This window comes from Paroedura picta, chromosome 2 (genome assembly GCF_049243985.1).
Source record: "Paroedura picta isolate Pp20150507F chromosome 2, Ppicta_v3.0, whole genome shotgun sequence".
In the NCBI taxonomy this organism is placed as follows: domain Eukaryota; kingdom Metazoa; phylum Chordata; class Lepidosauria; order Squamata; family Gekkonidae; genus Paroedura; species Paroedura picta.
The window spans coordinates 124,877,053-124,890,690 of record NC_135370.1 but is presented as its reverse complement, the minus strand read 5'-3'; the positions used below and the strand labels follow the sequence as shown (position 1 = coordinate 124,890,690).

General features: G+C 46.5%; 1 protein-coding gene across 3 annotated transcripts in view; it reads right to left on the bottom strand.

The window, feature by feature from the left end:
• FUT8 (fucosyltransferase 8) overlaps positions 1-13,638 on the bottom strand; it is a 145,835-nt gene that overhangs the window by 49,038 nt on the left and 83,159 nt on the right. For all 3 annotated transcript variants that reach the window (XM_077322472.1, XM_077322471.1, XM_077322473.1), the window contains one exon: positions 11,502-11,739. In XM_077322472.1, the coding sequence (XP_077178587.1) occupies positions 11,502-11,739 (238 nt within the window). The remainder of the gene's footprint in view (positions 1-11,501; positions 11,740-13,638) is intronic.

The window sequence follows — 13,638 nt, the reverse complement described above, 5'->3', positions numbered from 1 at the left end:
TTCTTGGCTGAGTAAATTATGTCTCTAGAACCTTACCATTTAAACATGAAGAGATTACCTCCAAATAACCAAATGTAGACAATTTATATTACTATCTCTTGTACTGAGTATGTAATTAAGTGGCAGGCACTATATAGGAGTGATATGGTTCCTTTTTTATTAAAATATTGATATCCTACCTTTGGTCATGGTCCAAAACAGAATCACAAAAGGATCAATCTAATATATACAGTCCAAAAAGTTAAAACTTAGTGAGGATGGATCTATATGAAGGAAACCCATAAATGTCCCTTATTAAAAGGTGTACTTTGTAAGGCAGAAAACAAAAAGGGCAGTTTTATTGTATACTGATCTTTGTGGTATGCAGAACACTGGACTGCTGTGGTTTTTATTTTATTACTAGCTTAAAAGCCCGTTCCCTAGAACAGGCCTTGAAAGGGTCCCCTCCCCTGGCCACTGGCCAGGCAGCTTAAGATGGCTTTGGGCTAGAGCTAGAGCTCACAGCCGGATCAAGTAGGGTGGGCGGGGGCTGGCCAGCTCGTTAGCAGGCCCGGAACAGAGTTCCTTAGCAGGCAGTCAGTAGGCCAGGAGGCCCTTGTTAGCAGGCCCTGCTTAGCAGGCCCTCCACCACCACCCTTTGCCCAGAATCCTCTCCCTTTACCTGCTGCTGGCTCCAGGCACTGAGGTAGATCTGAGAGCAAAAATGGGGTGTTGTGCCTGCGGGCATGTCGGCTCATGCAGAGGAGGGCGCGGCATGTGGCGGCTTGTGGGAGGGGCTTTTGCCATGGTGTGGGCGGTGGCGGACCCTCGCCAACAGTGGTGGCAGCAGGCGGCTGGTGTGCAGTGGAATCATGGGGTGTTCAGTGGGGCCTCATCAGCCCTTGTTGGTGTGGTGGCCACTGCAGGCCGCTGTGTGGAATGTGTGAGTGTTACAGATGCAGTCACCTCAGTGGGCAGGTGCATCTGTGTGGAGGCTTGCATAGTGGCAAGCTGCGGTGCCCAGAAGGCAGGAGCTGTAGGAGCCTGGCCAGTCAGGATGAGGCCAGTGGACACCCCGAACACACTCCACCCCCAGGCTGATTTCACTTATATTAAGAGGAATCATGGATAAGATGAGGAAGTTCTTTCATGCTCTCATCTTTCAGATGGGCACCAGAAATGAAGAACTAAACCCTTACCTACGGAGCCCATTATGAGTATGTGTCAAGGAACCATGGGTTAAATCCCAATTCTGAGAACAAAAGTAAAGTTGCAACTTCAATTACTAGCCTATCAAGGTTTCTTTATACCCTTTTTCTACCAGCCAAAGGAGTCTCAATGCAGCTTAAAATCACCTGCCCTTCCTCGGCTCACAATAGACACCCTGTGAGGTAGATTTGGCTGAGAGAACTCTGAGAGACCTGTGACTGGCCCAAGGTCACCCTGCTGGCTGCATGTGGAGGTGGTGTCAAATTAGCTGAAGATTCCAAGAATACATTAAGCCCTGTTCAGACAACTGTATTTTCCCTCACAAACAAAATATTTTAACTTTAAACACATACACAGTATCTTGACATGTAATTCTAAACCTGGTCCCATAGTGCAGATCAGAAAAATTTACTGAGTGAAGCCAGGGACAGAGAGGGGAGATGTATCTTTAAAACTGAGGGGAAAGTACGTTTGCAAAACAAGCTGTGTCGGTCTGCAGTAGAACAGTTATATCCAAGTCCAGTAGCACCTAAGAGATCAACAATATGTTCAGGATATAAGCTTTTGAGAGTCAAAGCTCCGTTTGTCAGCCACAAGTATGAATGTCTTTCAACCTCAGTCTGAGGGTGGGAGAGGTGCTGTAAAGCAGTGGTCCCCAACCTTTTTATCACCGAGGACCACTCGCCGGGGACCACTCATAGAATCAAAGAATCATAGAGTTGGAAGGGGCCATACAGGCCATCTAGTCCAATGCATATTGTAAACAGCTTGACTATAATATGCACAGGGGAAATGCATAGGGCAGAAAAGTATCTATCCATACTGAGATATGAATCTATTTATTCTTTTGAATAAGGACTGACCTGCTTCTCCAGTATAGAGAGCAGAATGGCATTGCAGACATTTGATGCCAAATCAAATACCAGAATTTACATTACTCTGACAGTAAAAACTATAATACTCAAAAATCAGTAAGAGATCATTTTAATCTTCCACATCATCCCACTGCATAGCAGGAGGGCATGTGTAGGCTGAAAAGAGTACTTGGACACAGTCAGTAAAGTAAACAAGGCCACAGATTTATTATAAGAGGAAGAGTGTAGCTTGCAGGGAGCTGTCTTCTGGTGGTCAGCAGACCATCGGGATCTCTGCTTCCAGTGGCCCACACTTGCAGCCAAGACATACACTCAGCCAGCAAATACTGCCAGCTGGGAACAACCCTGGGATGAAGCAGATGTTGGGTGCAAGTGGGCACAAGCCTTTAAAAAGCAACCCTCTCCCACTTGGAAATGTGAGCCCACCAGGCCTCCCCAGCAGGGCAGGCCACACTCAGCATGCACGCAGTCTCTTAAGGAGGCCCCAGTGCTAGACAAGTCTGGTGCACAGATTCAGACTGCCCACAAAATATCTTCACCCATGCCCAAAGTGCCAGCTGTGACAGAACAGAAGCACACAAGCAATTAAAGAAACTCCTAACAATCCCCCTAATGTGGGCCCACCCAGTTAAAGGCACACAAAACATGGAGGGTGGATGGGAAGCAGCACCACCAGCCACCAGGAAGAGAGGTTGAGCATGCAGGAAGCCCATTTAAACAGAGGGCCTGGGTCAGCTCTCCTTGCTCCATCCCAACATGGCACAGGGCCAGCCAGACGAGATGTGTGGCCCTTGACTGTGCAGGAACTTTTCCGCAGCTGGCTGGCCTGCCTTGTCCCCTTCCAGCCCCTCCCCCTGCAGCTGCAATGTTGTGGCCAGTGGCAAGTGGTGAGGCCACCTTTGCTGACCTACAGTGGAAGAACTCAAAGAAAGAAACTTCAAGGAAAAGTTGCAATGTGAAATTGATGGACTTCTAATTCACAAATTCAAAAAAATGCCCCCAAGGCTGAATAGGGACACAGGATACTTGTCTTACTTCAGATGTTATTTTTTTGTCCCCAGGCATTTCTCTTCTGCTTTAATCAAGCTGATTACAATATGTATTGTAGCTTGCATCTTTTACAACCATTCTTTATAGCAGTGGTCCCCAACCCGCGGGCCTCGGCCTGGCACCGGGCCGCGAAGGCCTCGGAGCCGGGCCGTGAAGGCCTCGGCGCCAGGCCGCGGCTCCTTCTTCCCTCCCCCCCCCCGAAGCGAGAAGCTCGCCAGGCTGCGAGCAAATCGGGCAGTAAGCGGCCGATTAGCTCGCGGCCCGGCAAGCTTCTCGCTTCGGGAGGGGAGGGAAGGGAAGAGAAGCTTGCTGAGCCGCAAGCTAATCGGCCACTTTAGCGGCCGATTTGCTCGCGGACTGGCGAGCTTCTCGCTTCGGGGGGGGAGGGAAGAAGGAGCCACGGCCCGGCCAATTTAGCAGCCAATTTGCTCGCGGCCTGGAGGGGCCCGGAGGGGAAGCCACGGCCGCCGGCATGGCGGCGGTGCAAACGCGCATGTGCGGACTGCCGCACAAACACGCATGTGTGTTTGTGCTGGGGCTGCTGCGCGTGCGTGGGCCCCCGGGCCCGCCCTCTCCCACCACTTTGCCGCAGCAAGCTGCTTTATAGCACCCCTCCCACCTTCTGACTGGGAGAAAAAGACTCAGATCTCCACTCCTGTTTGTCTAATGAAAGGAGTTTTGATTCTCAATCTTGTTGGTCTCTAATGTCCTACTAGAATTGAATCTGTCCTAACCAGACTTACATTCTTCTGTATCTAGAAGAAGAGTTCTTCTATGCCGCTTATCTTTACCCAAAGGAGGCTCAAAGCGACTTATATTCACCTTCTTTTTCCTCTCAATTGATATATTTTTACTAAAATTCAACATCCGAGAGGATGTGCTTTACATGCAAAAGGTCCCAGGTTCAATCCCTGGCATTTCCATTTTAAATGATCAGATAACAGAAGAATAAGGATTCTTATATGCCACTTTTCTCTACCCGAAGGAGGCTCAAAGCAGCTTACAGTTGCCTTCCCTTTCCTCTCCCCACAAAAGACACCCTGTGAGGTAAGTGAGGCTGAGAGAGCCCTGATATTACTGCTTGGCCAGAACAGCTTTATCAGTGCTGTGGCAAGCCCAAGGTCACCCAGCTGGCTGCATGTGGGGAAGTGCAGAATCAAATCAGGCTTGCCAGATTAGAAGTCCGCACTCCTTAACCACTACACAAAGCTGGCTATCTACTGACCTCAATGGACAGGAGGATATAACTCTGCTTAGGATGACACTGACAGTGCCTAAAAAATGTAGAATATGTATGTTGAGTACCTTTCCAGCTGTATAGGTCACCTAAAATAATTGCCACCGAATATTAAATAAACAGCAGGAACATTTTCAAAGTAAACTCAGTAAAGGTGCATTTTAAAGAATGTTTTCCCATCCAATCCAAGCCATCTTTAAAAATCATGTATTTCAACTACCTTCACATGAGATGATGCTTTTCAATTGGAGGATTCTGCAGTCTAATTCAGGGAGTAGAATCGAACCTGAACTCGAACCTGAAAACCGGTTCAAAGAGTATCATTTCAGAGAACCATAATTTAACCCAAATTTATAAGTTCTCAGACACCTTGAACATGAGTTAAGCTCCTGAAAATAGTGATTATAATGTCACACACCTCAATGTTGGTTAATGTGCCTTAGATGCTTATATTCCAAGTAAAAAGAACTACTCAACTCTTCTGGGATATAAACAAACTCTAGCATTTATTGTGGTTAACTTTGGTCAAAAGAACTGAAGTTAAGTGATAACCAGAAAAAAATACAATTTCAAGCTTAGTCCCTACTGAAGGGGACATTTTTGCAATTAAGAAACCTGGGCAGAGAGGACCTCACTTCTTTATTTCTTCAACCCTGCAGTATCCATTAAGGACTTTAACTGCTATCAGGTTACTGGGGTCTAGATCCTTCCTTTGCTATCTGGCAACTCCCTGGTCCAGTAGCTCTTTCAGCTCCTAAACTTCTTCCAATTCCTGAGGGAAATTCTCTGGTGATGATTCAGTGATATCAGTCTGCTCTGGATTCTCCTGGGGCTTTGTCGCAGCTCATTGATAGGCTCAGTTCTGTTTCTCTGAAGATGTCTTGGCATATGCTGACACAGCTGAGTTGGCTAGATCTACGTATACCTTTCCATATGATTGAAAATGCTAATTTTTGATTGGTTCCTTCCTAACTGCACTAGAGAATCAATAAGGTAGCTGTATTTTCACTCCTCTTTAAATGGTGAACTCTGCAATCCTTGATTTTCTCCCTCTTGTCTCTGGTAAGCTACCCAGTGTCTGTTTCAATTTACCTACACGCAAACAAACCTTAAATAGTTACATAGATTCCTATTTACATTTATATAAAAGGGCTTTAAGATTCTTCAAAGGTCCACATGCATGACGCCAAATTAAAATTCAGCCTCTGTGCAGTCATCATATTAGTCCTGATTCCAAATAGTCAATAAAAGCCCCTATTACATATTTAGGATTATAGGAGTATATATAGCAAGCAATGAATAGAGCTAATGCTTGGAAAATGTTTTAGATCTTCTGCAGGGATCAATGCATTCACATGATCTTCCCATCTTCCCTACAACAAGCCTCATTAACCTGTGGCAGCATTCTTTTATTTGAAAAGAAGGAGTTGGCAGGAACTGCTCCTTCCCCTTAACGTAAGAGAGTATGCTGGTTCACCATATTGTTTCACACAGTAAACAACCAGTTACCAAATAGGACACAGAGGTTGAAGCCCTAAGCTGCTGCTTTTCCAGGACATGAGCTGCTGAATTTGCATCTCTGACGAGAGAGAACATTAATAGAATCATAGAATCATAGAGTTGGAAGGGGCCATTCAGGCCATCTAGTCCAAACCGTTGCTCAACGCAGGATCAACCCTAAGCTAAATGCCTAAATGTTTCTAAACTGAAGCTCAGTGCAAGAGCAAAGCTCATCAATGTGAACCATCTTAACACTGCCCGTGGCGCCGCGGGCGCCACGGACTAAATAAAACAGTAAGGGGTCCTGGGGCGGGATGAGTCCGGGATGAGGAAGGGTCCAGATTGGACCCTTCCTCATGACAGACAATCGGAGGGACCAATCGGCAGGCGCTTTGCGCCTCTCACTGCGTCAGGCCGCCGCCCGAGGGAACCCCCGGCAATCGCGTGGAGCGCGGCTGCCGGGGACTCCCTACCCGCCGCCTGAGTCGAGCCCGGCCAGCCACCACCGCCCAACAGAGGATGCCTCGGCTCAATCTCCAAGACCAGCGCCGAAAGCGCCCAGTCGCTCTTCTTCCGGGAGCCGCGGCTGCAGTCCCGCCCCAGCCACCTCCCAGCCCGAAGCAACCCCGGAGCGCCTCTTTACATCACCGCCCGCCGCGCCGCTGGCCCCGCCGCACAATCAAGCCTCCCGCCAGCACCTGCCTTCTGCCCTCCATGCCGCCCGCCTCCACTCACAGCCTCCACGCTGCAGGCCCCGCTCCAGAGATCCAGGTAGGCTGCGCACGCTGCCCAAAGCGCCCAGTCGCACTTCTCCCGGAAGCCGCGGCTGCAGCCCCGCCCCAGCCACCTCCCAGCCCAAAGCAACCCCGGAGCGCCTTTTTACATCGCCGCCCGCAGCGCCGCTGGCCTCGCCGCACAATCAAGCCTCCCGCCAGCACCTGCCTCCCGCCCTCCATGCCGCCCGCCTCCACTCACAGCCTCCACGCTGCATGCCCAGCTCCACAGATACAGGTAGGCTGCACCGCATGGGCCCCCGGCCAACACTCTCCCCGCCTCACTGATCGTCCTGCACCCACCCTTCGGTCCGCCCCTGGCCCCAGAGAGCCATGCCGCCGAACTCCCCAGGCCCGCTAGCGCCCGCTGCATTTCGGGGGCAGCGGGCTTATTTACTAGTAGAGACCATAAAACAGTAAAACTGAAATATTAGTTCTTCAAATAGAAGTGTCACGTTTGTTCATTTCACTCATTTCAAAATCAGAATCAAGTTTATTGTACAGTCATAGGCCTTTAAAAAGTAGCTCTCTTACTTTCCTTATCAGAGCCAAACGAAACACATCTTCCCAGTTGCCAAAAGGATGCTGCCACCATTTTAAAGACATTTTGAAATGCTACCTTGTTCTTGCCCCTTCCCAGCAGTTTTTCATGTGCTAGAACAGCTGTTTTTTGCACTTGAAAAAGCATGGAGGCAGACAAGAGCACTGTACTGTGGCATTGTAAAATGCCATTAAATATGTCTTTACAATGTTGGCAACCATCACATTTAATTTGGCCCTCACCCCAAAGTGCTAATCTGAATTTTTTTTAAACATGAAATGAATTTCAAAATGGCATGTGTTCTGGCTATATACACTATCTAATCACTGTTAATCTACTGCTGAGCAATCCCAGAGTTCCTGTCAAACTCTAGCACATACATATGAGACCCACAAAAATTCACAGGAGAGGAAAAATTCTATCCCGTCCTTCACTCCACTGGCCCCTGTTCTCTCCCCTGGAATTCTGTCTCACATTCACTCCTTCCTTCCTTCATTTGTTCTGTCTTCTAATATTTGTTCTTTCCCATTTGCTGTTCCTCCATATCCCCCTTGCCCAGATCCCCATCCCCCCCTATTTCAGCCAAGCACATATATTTGTTCCCCCTCTTTTCCTCTCCACAATAATGGTTTCTCCTTCCCCATCTACTTACTTACTTAGAACAAAAGCTGAAGACTATAGTGTAAAAACTGTTGATAGGACAGCTGACTAATATGGCCATCCTCCATTCATGCTATGATATCCCCATCTACTTCCCTCCCTCAGAGGAAAGATTTCTCCTCCATTTTTCTTTCCTTTTTATTTATTTATATTTGCAATTATATTTATATATACGACCCTCCCTTGCGGCTCAGGGTGGTTTACATTGAAACATTCATAATATAGCACAGTATAACACTTTTATTTGAATACATAACATTTTAACAGTGAAAACAATTAAGAAGCATGAGAACTCATAACAAAATGTAGTAGATGTTGTTGATCCAGTTTGGCAATCAATAATGAATACTTGATTCAGTTATGCTATACTGTGGGTTTTGTTCTTCTGTGGGTACAGTTAATTGTGGGAGGGGCCTTTGGGCTCTGGTTGGTGGTAAGTTCATTTACCTCAACCAAAAGCCTGGTGGAAGAGCTCCATTTTCAAAGCCCTGAAGAATTATTTTGGGTCCAGCATGGCCCTGCTGTTGTTTGGGAGCTCATTCCACCATGTGGGAGCCAGGGCTTTCGCTAAGCCCTGGCTCTTGTTCAGGTCAAACGAGCTTCCCTGGGGCCAGGGACCGCCAGCTTGTTGATGCTAACGGAACATAGTGCTCTCTAGGTGGCATAGGTAGAGAGGTGGTTGCTCAGATACTCAGGGCCCTAACCACGTATGGCTTAGAACAATGGTTCTCAACCTGGGTGTCGCGACCCCCCGAGGGGTCGTTTGGCCTTTCCCGGTGGGGGGGGGTTGGCAATGGTGGCAGTGGCATAGTGCTGGCCTCCTCCGCACCACCTCGGAGGCCAGCACCATGCCACCACTGCTCCAGCTACTGCCGCCACCTCTCCTGTAAGCTGGCCTCCTTGGCACTGCCTTGTTAAGCTCCGAGGCGACACGGAGGAGGCCAGCGCCATGCCACCGCCACGCTGTCCGCCTCCACTGCCACTCCATGACCCCTGCAGTGGGAGTGACGGCAGCATGTGTACATGTTTGCTGCTGCATCAGTGCGCGCACACACACACACGAGCATGCATGCCACCTCCGCCCCTGTAAGGGTCGTGGAGCGGTGGCAGTTGAGAACTGCTGGCTTAGAAGGTGATTACCAGAACCTTAACCCTGATCTGGTAGACCAGGGGTAGTCAACCTGCGGTCCTCCAGATGTTCATGGACTACAATTCCCATGAGCCCCTATGAGCAAACGCTGGCAGGGGCTCATGGGAATTGTAGTCCATGAACATCTGGAGGACCACAGGTTGACTACCCCTGCGGTAGACAACTGGTAGTCAGTGGAGCAAGTGGAGCAGGGGCTCAGGCAGCGGCGATGTCCCTTGGCAAAATACTACCCCCCATATGGGCCTCAGTAATATTGTCAAGCGTTGACTGGTCCCCGGTGATAAAAGGGTTGGGGACCACAGAGGTAGAGCACTAGTACCTTAGCTTGGTGCAGGTGGAAGAATGCTAGCCGAGCTACACACATGAGCTGTTCCTCCATGGTGAGGAAGGTGTCAAAGATCATGTCTAAATTCCTGGCTGAGCTTATGAGTGATAGTTGCACCCCATCCAGGTAGGACAGTTGTGTTTCCTCGCCTGAAACTTTTCTAGCATACCGCAGGACCTCCATCTTTGAAGGACTGAGCTTCAGGTGACTCTGCTTGACTCAGTAACCTAGTTGTCTGTTTTCTTCTTTCCTGAAGAATTCTTGCTATCTCACCCTGTGTCAGTATGATATTTTGAGTGTCTGAAACAGGATCAGAATCATTCAGAAAAAACCACAAAGGGGCATCCAGTCCAGTCCCCCCACCTTCTTTGGGAACTAAAACACATGCACTCCTGACAGGTTCTCATCCAATCTCCTCCTAAAAATTTCTAACAAAGACTTTACCACCATTCAAGGCAGCATCTTTGAACAGCCCTCACCATCAGAAAATGCTTCCTAATACTTAAGTGGAACCTCCTTTCTTGTAATTTGAATCTATTGCTCTCAGTTCTTGAATCTAAAGTTGCAGTGAACAAGTTTGCCCCCCCCCTTCAACATTACCTTTTACATAGGTATCATATCTCCCCTTAGCCCTCCTCTTCTCCAGGGTACAAATACCCAGCTCTCTCAACCTTTCCTCATAAGTCAAGGATTCTAACCCCCTCAACCATTCTCATCACCTTCCTCTAAACACATTCTAATTTGTCAATGTCCTTCTTAAACTTCAGTGGCCAAAACTGGGCATAATATTCCAAATGAGGTCCAACCAATGTGGAATAGATTCTATGCTCCTAGAAATGTAGCCTAATATCACATTAGCCTTCTTAGCTGCCATATTGCACTGTTGCCTCATCCAAAACATTAAGGACAGAACCCTGCAGTATATTGCTGGTCATCTTCCTCCAGGATAATTATGAGCCACTGATGAGCACCCTTTGGGTTCTATCAGCCAGCCAATTACAAATCCATTTGATTGCGACCTTCTCTACCCCAGTTTTTATTAACTTTCTCACAAGAATATCATGGGGGCCTTATTAAAGGCCTTACTAAAATCACTGCGTCTCCCGCATCTATGAAAGTAGTCACTCCATCAACAAAAGAAATAAGATTAGTCTGGCAGGACTTATCCATGAGAAATCCATGTTGACTTTTATTAATCACATTATCCTTTAAATGTTTACACCAGGTTTTTTCAACCTTTTGACTGTGGAGGAGCCCTGAAATAATTTTTCAGGTTTGATGAGTAATGGAAGTAATGTTAGCTAGCTACGCCTCCCTACAATTCCTCCAAGAAGTTACATGTCATCAGAAGCGACATTGGCATTACCAGGCAAGCTCGAAATGGATGGGGGGATGAGAGACAGGATGCAGTTTAAGGCAGGAGTAAGTATGCATCCAAAGCCTCTTGTGGCACAGAGTGGTAAGCAGCAGAAATGCTGTCTGAAGCTGTCTGTCCATGAGGTTGGGAGTTCAATCCCAGCAGCCGGCTCAAGGTTGACTCAGCCTTCCATCCTTCCGAGGTCGGTAAAATGAGTGCACAGCTTGCTGGGGGGTAAAACGGTAATGACTGGGGAAGGGAATGGCAAACCACCCCGTATTGAGTCTGCCATGAAAATGCTAGAGAGCGTCGCCCCAAGGGTCAGACATGACTCGGTGCTTGCACAGGGAATACCTTTACCTTTAAGCATGCATCCATAACACATGCCATTTCAATATCAATAGTGAATTGCCAAGGAATTCTGTGTCTCAGCTTTTTCAGTGGGTACCCCATGATGGAGGACAGTTAGCTTCATAGTGCTTAATTTATGAGTCCCAAGCATTGGATAAGTCATGAAAGTGCTAGACTACATGTCTGATTCCTCAGGCTGTGATACACTTAAAACATTTTTTCCATCAGAAAATACCTGCAGCGTAATCTCAGTATTACTTCTCTGAGAATCTAATATGAAGTACCTGAAGAACTGATTCTAATTGAAGAAGATGTAGGGCTCAAACTACATGGAAATATTATATATTTAAAATAATTTTCTATGGACTAAAGAATTAAAGAAAAAATATTCAAATATTTGCTATTGCCCACCCCATAAAGAGAAAGGCACCCAATGACCCAGTGCTTACTGTATAACACCGACAAAAAACATTGCATCATTTATTGAGACTTACCTGACCAGTGCCCAGTAGTACTTCCTGATCTGTCAGTACATGTTTCACTCACTGGTCTAAAAACAGTCTCCCAACCTCCAGTAGCATAACGCCAATTTTGAGACTCCAAAATTAACGTCCTTTGAGTACCATATGCAATCATGAAACAGTAGACTACGTGATGAAGTTGGCAACCATAACCACAGCCTTTGTTGATATTACAGACTAGTTTCTTGGCTTTGCTGCAATCCTTGGGGTTCTATGAACAATAAAGTAGACATGAAGACAACAGACATAAGTATTCTTCAGAATAAAAAATAGATTGTCTCATCAACTATAAACACATTTTGATGATATATATGCAAAAAAGGGACCAACTCAGCTCGATGAAAACTGGCTGTAATGACGAAGAATTAGTAACACTTCTAAATTACTATTTTACTTCTGAATTTGTCTGAATGTCTGGTTTGAAAGATCCCACCAACACTGATTTGACTGTGTTGGAAAGTTCTTCATTTCTGCTGACTAAATTTCAAATTTGTCAGCTTACTTTGCTGAACATACAAAAGTGTTTCCTTCTCTTTCAGCCTCTAGTGTGTAGCTGGAAGATTGTAAGCCATAACTTCTTCGGGTAGTGTCTAGTTGGAAGGCCCACAATACAGCAGCCTTGCTGTAATTAAGCTAAAGTGGTATAGACAGGAGAGCTCTCGAAAATACTACAAAAGTGAGATATAAATACAATGAAATAAATGAATCCACCAGTTCATCTATAAAACAAAGCAAACTGTTACTTCTTGTACCAAAGCTTGACAAGTTTTCTTTGACTCAAGGGACCATTCAAAAAAGGACATATACTCCATATATTTTCAACCTTCATTTTTTTAAGAATTCATATATTTAAGATGTAGGAACACCATAGAACACTTAATTTCTTCCTAGCAATGTCCATTTTCCTTCTTCCTTCTCACCAGCAACCAACCTACCTTTATCTCCCCACCCCCACATCTTCAGCTTCTCCCAGTGGCTTCTACAAGGTATTGGCTGCTGCACCAGGCCCACTTGCATGGCAAGAAATCCTCAAGGACTTGTGAGTGGAAAAACAAGATGCACTTACCTGTAACTGTTGTTCTTTGAGTGGTCTTCTGTTCAGGCACACATGGGGCCGTGCTTTTGCAGACATGCTGCAGATAAGAGCTAGCAAGCTTTAAAATGAGATTTTTAGATCTCAAGAGTGCTCCCCCTCCCCTCACAGAGGAGACTGACTTTCCCACCCAAAGTCTCATGATGTGGGAGGGGTGAGTACTCCTCCCTTAGTTCTCCATTCACCACTGCAGGAAGGTAAGTATCAATCCATAAGCATAAGCCCACGGTGGCGAAAGAAGGGAGGGATGTGTGCCCGCACAGACCACTTGATGAACAATTACAGATAAGTACGAGCTTATTTTCATCTTCATGGCTTCTGTGCCTCCCACATGGGAGAGTAGCAAGATCACTCACCATGGAGGAGGGTGTAGGCTTATAGAGTAGAAAAATAGATTGAACTACCGTTCTATCCACAGCAACCTCTCTCTAGCAGTTGACAACTATGGCATAGTAACTGATAAATATGGCTCATGTGACCAAGTCGCCCCATTGCAGATGTCTATTGGAAGTAATCCAGAAGCAAAACTCTGAGCATATGTATAATGCAGAGAGATACCAATAGGGCCATCTACCTTAAACAGAGATTAAGCCAGTTTAATGGACAACATAATGCAACAACATAATGTCTGTATTGAGGCCCTTGTTCCCTTTCAGTACAGTGATTAAGAGTTGCCTATATTGTCTGGATCAGTACACTCCATGAAACCAAAAGAGTAGGGCCATGAGAACATCTTCTGTATGCAGAATTCTCTGCTTCAGAGCTAGATGTGTGTGCGTGTGGGGGGGAAGGTTGAGAGGGAGACCTCTTAGGTAAAGACACCACTTGGAAAAGAAAACCCACACTTGATTTTAACACAACCCATCCTGATGAAATCTTAGAAAAAGAGGGACATTGCATAAGGTGCACGTTTCCCCACCCTTAAGGTAGGGAAACTTGTAACAGCCATACAAAAAGGATGTACTGTGTAAAAAAAAAAAAAAAAGGACAGACTGTAAACTGCTATGTTTCAAAGGA